General features: G+C 46.4%; 1 protein-coding gene across 1 annotated transcript; it reads right to left on the bottom strand.

The window, feature by feature from the left end:
• Positions 1-337: 337 nt before the first annotated feature.
• On the bottom strand, positions 338-5683 carry LOC112075722 (uncharacterized). Its single transcript, XM_024142676.2, has 5 exons — positions 5460-5683; positions 5137-5215; positions 2355-2382; positions 2003-2086; positions 338-1380 (listed from the first exon to the last, which is right to left on the bottom strand). The coding sequence occupies exons 1-5, from the start codon at positions 5678-5680 to the stop codon at positions 425-427; spliced, it is 1368 nt and encodes a 455-aa protein (XP_023998444.2). The 5' UTR covers positions 5681-5683; the 3' UTR covers positions 338-424.
• Positions 5684-6843: the final 1160 nt, after the last annotated feature.

Below are 6843 nucleotides of genomic sequence, written 5' to 3'. Positions count from 1 at the left end.
TATTCTTCATATTCTTCATTCCTAGAGGACATAGTGCTGAGTACTTTTTTTTGGCTGATACAACCAATCACAAAGGCAGAGGAGCGGGAGATGAGTGCTGCTGGGATTTTGGCAGTAAAACCTAGTTGCATTACTGAACTGTGTCCAGCAGGAGGCAGAAGGGCTTTGTAACAGTCACACTGGAGTCTGTTCACAGAGCTGTTTGAAGAGGAGGATAACAGTAAACACTCCATGACACAAGCCATGTGGGACTGTAGTCTCAGGATACCAGTGACATTTTAGATGAGGAGCAAAGGCACGCCTCTCTGGAGCACATCCTGTGCAATTTAGACAATGTTGTAGATTTAGGCCAAGCATACAGACCATTCATCATGAGTGGCATAGCTTAGAGGAATGGGGGGGTGATGCTCTATCATGTGCAGAATCACATGATAGAGCAGCACTTGGTATTGTGTTTGGATGCCCTCTTTCCTGTTTCCTCGGCTCTGTAGCGTGGGGTTGGTCTGGGGTGATCATCCTCATGTCCCAGATCCTCAACCTCTTCCTGAGCGTAGCCCAGGATGACAGGTGGYACAGGGCCCTCCACAAAGACAACRAATCCACTCACGTCCTCCTCATCATCCTCATGCKCCACAGCCTCAACCTRTTGCRCAGTGTAGCCCAGGAAGGGTTCAGTCTCAGACCCAAGAACBGGAGACTGAAGAACAATCTCCTCCTCACCCGCGTCAGAAATGATCACCCMCTCCACCTCCACCAACTCTCTATCATSCTCATGGCCCAGACCCTCGCTCTRTGACTTTACCTCAGTGTAGCCCAGGAAGGTCAGTGTGACAGTGCCCTCCASAAGGTCTACCTGACCTACTCCTGTCTCCTTGTCCATCTCATCATCCTCACAGCCCAGATCCTCAACCTTTTCCTCAGTGTAGCCCAGGTCGGTCGGTCGGATAGGGCCCTCCACAATTTCCACCACTCCTATTTCTATCTCCTCGTCAATCTCATCATCCTCATGCCCCACAACCTCAACCTCTTCCTCAGTGTAGCCCAGGGTTGTAGGTGTGGCAGGGTCCTCCACATTGTCCACCTCCTCTTCCATCCCACCACCAACCTCTATCTTCTCCTCTGCCTTCTGTTGTGGTACAACTGGGATCTCATCCAGCAGCACTTGCATCCCGACATCGTTGATGYCACTAAGGAGCTGTCCCAGCTCCTCAGCAGAAGGCTGRCCRTCTGCSCCGCCGACGTGGTGGACGCTCTTCCTGCTGTCATTGAACACCGTCTCCCCCAAGGCCCTGGGTGCTCCAGACACGGGCACCACAGACCTGATCTTGGTGACCCCTGTCTTTGAATCCCTCTCCACCTGCACTGCAACCATCCCCAGCACTGWAACACAGAGGMAMAAATTATKCAGGGCAATATAACAGTCAAGTCACTATATTTGGAARCATGGTCAGAGCARGGATTACCTGGGCTARAGAAACATAAAARATTAATGTTAWYTTCTACCCATACCACRACTCAAATACTATCAATWTAGCCTTTKCCCTAAAGSAAGGRCTACATTACCAGTAGGTGAAGGGCGAGGAGGCACATTTTTGTGGCATATGTCAGAGCCRTCTTTGCTAATGTCAGCCTGCACAACATGAGTAAACAACACAAGGTCAATGTGCAGGCTCACAGTGCACAACCCAGTACCCTTTCCACTCTCCATAGCCCCCAGCATGCATAAGAAATGTACCAAGAGAAACAAAGTGGGCTAAATATAACTATCGCCTGCATTCTGCTCCAGCCCTTCAACCCAGCCAGCCACATRGTTAAGCCGTACCCTGGAGGCAAAACCCAGCCACAGGAACAGATATWGAGAAAAATATGGAGAGAAATATGGTTTCCCTCATAGRYAAGGTATGTATAGATTTTRACTGTGGCTGGGCCCGTCCCAAATSAAWGGTGTGGATGATGATGAGCACTATCKCATTTCTGTGGTGGAATCCTCCCCAAACAYTACCTGATCGACCTTCCAGTCCATTCTCATGGAGAACCCTTTCCATTACTGGCCCAGGGAGCTGACCCCCAGCAGCTCTGATGATGTCTAAAAGATAAAGATACAGTGAYCTAATWCAAAACCATTGTACTTTCKATATACAAATGCTAATGTGCTGCGCGACAATCATGCGTTTGAGTTATATCATATCAATTATAAYACAATCACAGCTGTGGCTTCATTCTGTCACCCTGATTACATTAGTGTCAGTCAGAAAGAGATGAAAGAACAGTCACATGCAGGATGGTCTAAGAGAAAGTGAGAATGAACGAGATATCCAGGCCTAGGACTAAAGGACCATGCAGGTGAAGCTTACCTTGTATCCCACCCTCTTCAATGTCAGCCTATGGGGAAACAGAGGAGACCATTTTAAGTGGAACCCCTGGTCCAATCGGTCCTACAGTCACTGTCTCCTCCAAACACTTTCCTCTTCATCCCTGATCTCTCCCAGGCCCTGCGCACTGCCATAAATATGTCACAGTAACCAGTAGAGCAGTGTGGCGCTGGGCTCAGCTTCGTCACACCATGAGTGTTAGAGATGAATACACACTGAACTTCCTTACCAAGTGTTAGTGTGAGCTAAATATGGACCATACATGAACCTGAATGTAAAAGTTCAAGTAATGGCCAGTATATTATATACACTGAGTGTGCAAAACACACCTGCTTTTTCCATGACAGACTGACTAGGTGAATCCAGGTAAAAGTTATGATCCCTTATTGATGTCACCTTTCCTAAATTAGCCATGGATGGAGATAAGGATTTGGACTTGTGGTTTTACTTAATTCTCCGTACTGGACAATGATATAACGGCGATTCTGATCCAACCATAAATTCATACATTGTTGTGCCCCTGAACTGAGGATGGAAGTTCAATATGTAGCTAGACATAGTAGGCTAATGTTAACTAGTTAACGTTGCCCATGAAAGGAAGTTGGGCTAGCGAGCAAGCATTTTAGCCAGGTAGCCTAGGACAACAAAAACTACAAGTGTGTACTGTATGACAGAGTGATAGCCTGTTTCGTCAACAGGAAAGAGAGGAGGATGGCATTGGCGTTTCTCTCTAAGTAGGGCGAGTCAACATGTTTTTTCCACTTATGCGCACACACACACACACATACACATTAGTACCATGGACAGCCACATCATGTTTGGCGTATGTTGATTGGACTAAATATTTTTTGGTATCTTTTAGTTGTCACTGTATTAGACTAAGCAGAGGTGATTTGATGATGTTGAAATGTTGAAATGGTTTCAAATTGAGTTGAAATGGTGCTGGAATAGTGGAGGCAGTTCCTGTTTTAAATGCGACTTGCAGTAACTCTCCGTGGTTCTAAATCAATAGTTGTTTAGCAGTCCGAAAATGTCGGAAACATTAACTTTCTTCACCATGCTGTAGGTCATGTAGCTTTTTGTTACATTCAATATGCTTTGTGGACTTTACCGGACAGAGATTACTCTCCGGTTTTGTGATGAAACAAAGGTGTGGTTGAATTTTTCTGGCACTGTATTCTTCTTATTGTCTCTGCCTTAGGCCTATATATCACAGTGGCAAGGCATATGAACTAACAGGTTATAGAGCAAACAACGCAATTATCACTTTTTTTCTGGCTTGGCCCCAGTGATTTTACCCACGCACCGCTACTGGTGGAATGCTTTCGACACCTTGTCCATGCCCCGACGAATTGAGGTTGTTCTGAGGGCAAAAGGGGGTGCAACTCAATATTAGGAAGGTGTTCCTAATGTTTTGTACACTCAGTGTATGTTCCCCTGTAGAGTTCACAGTTGGTACGGGGTCAAAGTCCTGTCAGTCAATAGCCAGACACCCTTTAGGGCTCCCCCAATGTGTAGGGCTATAATGTCACTAAATGTCAGAGTCAGTTTTCCATAGGGTAGCATACATACACTCCTACTTTAAAACAGGGGATCGGCACTTTGCAATGTACTGTGGTTTGATTTCCAAAGGGAGGCAAAAACCAATCTGCTGAAAAGGTCATAACTGCATGAACAAAGGGATACTTTACTATAGAGAAGAGTGGTTTCTGCTGAACATCAACCTGTAGAATCAAAGGCTTAGTGAGGGAAAAGATCTTGAACTGCTGTAGTTGTGAAATATCGAAGCTATTTATATTACACAGTTCCAAACTGTATCAGCTGTTATTGATGTAAAAACATTGAGAATATTGAGTAAAACACACCATTGGGGAAAAAAGTATACTAAACAAAAATATAAATGCACATGCAACAATTTCAACGTTTTTACTGAGTTACAGTTCATAGAAGGAAATCCGTCAATTTAAATAAATTCATTAGGCCCTAATCTATGGATTTCACATGACTGGGCAGGGGCGCTGATAGATTGTGTGTGTGTGTGCCGTGGGTGTCTCACTCCTCTGTGTAGTTCTCAGTGCTGCGCCCAGGGACAGGCTGAGGGTTCTCACTCAGCCACTGGTCCCTCAAGGACTTCCATGCATGGGCCTGGGAGGGCATAGGCCCACCCACTTCGGAGCCAGGTCCACCCACTGGGGAGCCAGGCCCAGCCAATCAGAATGGGTTTTTCCTCACAAAAGGGCTTTATTACAGACCTAAGTACTCCTCAGCACCCCCCGTCCCCCTCCTCAGATGATCCCGCAGGTCAAGAAGGCGGTTGCGAGGCCTGTTGGATGTACTGCCAAATTCTGCCAAATTCTCTAAAACGACGTTGAAGGCGGCTTAAGGTAACAGCTCTGGTGGACATTCCTGCAGTCAGCATGCCACTTACATGCTTTCTCAAAACTTGAGACATCTGTGGCATTGTGTTGTGTGACAAAACTGCACATTTTAGTGGCCTTTTCTTGTACCAAGCACAAGGTGCACCTGTGTAATTATCATGCAGTCTAATCAGCTTTTTGATATGCCATACCTGTCAGGTGGATGGATTATCTTGGCAAAGGAGAAACGCTCACTTTCCATGTTGCGTTTATATTTTTGTTCATTATATAATGGGGAAAATCTGATATGATATTTAATATGGCACAGAGGTATTTTAATTGATTAAGTATATTAAAAATCATATTGAAACTCAGGTTCTCAGAATGTCTCTGCTTTCTCCACTTGCCTGGCTGTGGTTCTGGGCATTGGTGACTGTGTAGCTTGTGGATTCAATGACCTCCACTATATCCTCTTCAGTTGGCAACCTAATACACARACATTCKCACYATGATGACCGTAACACCKCATYACACYTGAAACCAACACATTAACATACAAASCCATTCACAKATACAATACATACATYCAGAGGCATGACTACAGTTCAGGYGAGGGTCAGTATCAAGTGCTTTATYTAAGAGATATWTKAACATCTGAGCATATCAACTCCCTCAGCCAACAGGCATGGGGAGTGATAGATTGTGTGTGTGTGTGCCGTGGGTGMCTCACTCCTCTGTGTAGTTCTCAGCGCTGCGCCCAGGGACAGGCTGAGGGTTCTCGCTCAGCCACTGGTCCCTCAAGGACTTCCGCTGTGAGGAGAGATTTGGAGAGAGAGAGAGGGATGGAGAGAGAGAGAAAGAGGGTTGGTGACTATAACTAGGGTCTGCTATGTCCTGTGCAGTTAGCATATGCATGAAACGGCCTATGCTCTGAGCCATCTCTCCCAGCATGCAGCTCCCCCACCTGCCAGCTCATCCTTTCAAAACAAGCCTATTCTCTCAAATTCCCCATAGCAAAAGAAGCTAACAAAAACAAAAGCCTTCTGTCTCTATGAATACTGAAACGGTTATCCAGTATGCAGTAACCAAAACAAACAGCCCCTAGACTCAGAGCTCTGGCTGCCATTTTGGATCTCCAGCAGGATGAGTGAGGCCAAGAGCCTGGTGTTGTCTGTCTGTGAGGGAGAAACTGCCCCCAACTACGGCTCCCTCACAGAGAGTGCTCAGAGAGCCACACGTCCTCAAACCCGGGTGTAGGCTTGATCACAAGGGGTTTGATTGAGACTGACAATAATAAACCTGACCATGTTAATTTTGAGAGTGTTTGTAAATGGACCAACCTGCATTGGCTGTGACTCAATTAGTTCCCTTTCAACCTTTGAAGCAGAAACCTTCCAGAGCCCAGAGGTACAGTAAAGGAGGGGTCCTCCTTTAATTCCAACTCAGGTATGACAACACCAAGCCTAGGGGTGAACATAGTCCTACCTGGCTCCAAGCCTCATCAATTAGTCATACGACGATGTGGGGAGTGTGAGAGGAAGCCAAGCCACAACAACAGACAGACAGACAGTGGTGACAATGACACAACATTATATTGGAGTGGTGGTGACACTATGTGTTCACAACTATTTGCCAAGACAACCTTTTGGATGGAACGTATGTGCCCGCTCCATGTGGACCAGTCTCTTACTGTGCTCAGAGTCAGAAAATACATGTAAGACAGGAGGGGAAGTGAGCTGTGCATACAGAGATGCTCTAACTGCTGGGCTGACTGGGAACAAGAGACTGTTCTCACACTTCACACTGAGGAAGAAGGAAGCCCTGTGGCTTCAGACAACTCTCWTTCCTCTGCCATGTGTAAGGCTGGTGRCGCCAGCACAGCACACATCCTCAGGCAAACCCAGTAATGTAGAGTAGACTYTTTGTGTGMGCGGCTGCCTGAGTCATATGTGTTGATGGAGCGGTTCTAGCCACTCCACCACTGATCTGACGTGAAGGAGTTAATGGGGTCCAACAGGGATCAGTGCTGGTGGTCCCAGTGGAGGAGAGAGTTACTGACAAAGATCAACACAATGCACAGCTCTCTCTCTCTCACTCTGACTCACTCCCTCCCT

The sequence above is a fragment of the Salvelinus sp. IW2-2015 genome, unplaced genomic scaffold, assembly GCF_002910315.2.
Source record: "Salvelinus sp. IW2-2015 unplaced genomic scaffold, ASM291031v2 Un_scaffold3356, whole genome shotgun sequence".
Taxonomy (NCBI): domain Eukaryota; kingdom Metazoa; phylum Chordata; class Actinopteri; order Salmoniformes; family Salmonidae; genus Salvelinus; species Salvelinus sp. IW2-2015.
Note: the sequence above shows the minus strand (reverse complement) of the source record. Positions and strands in the feature narration are given on the sequence as shown.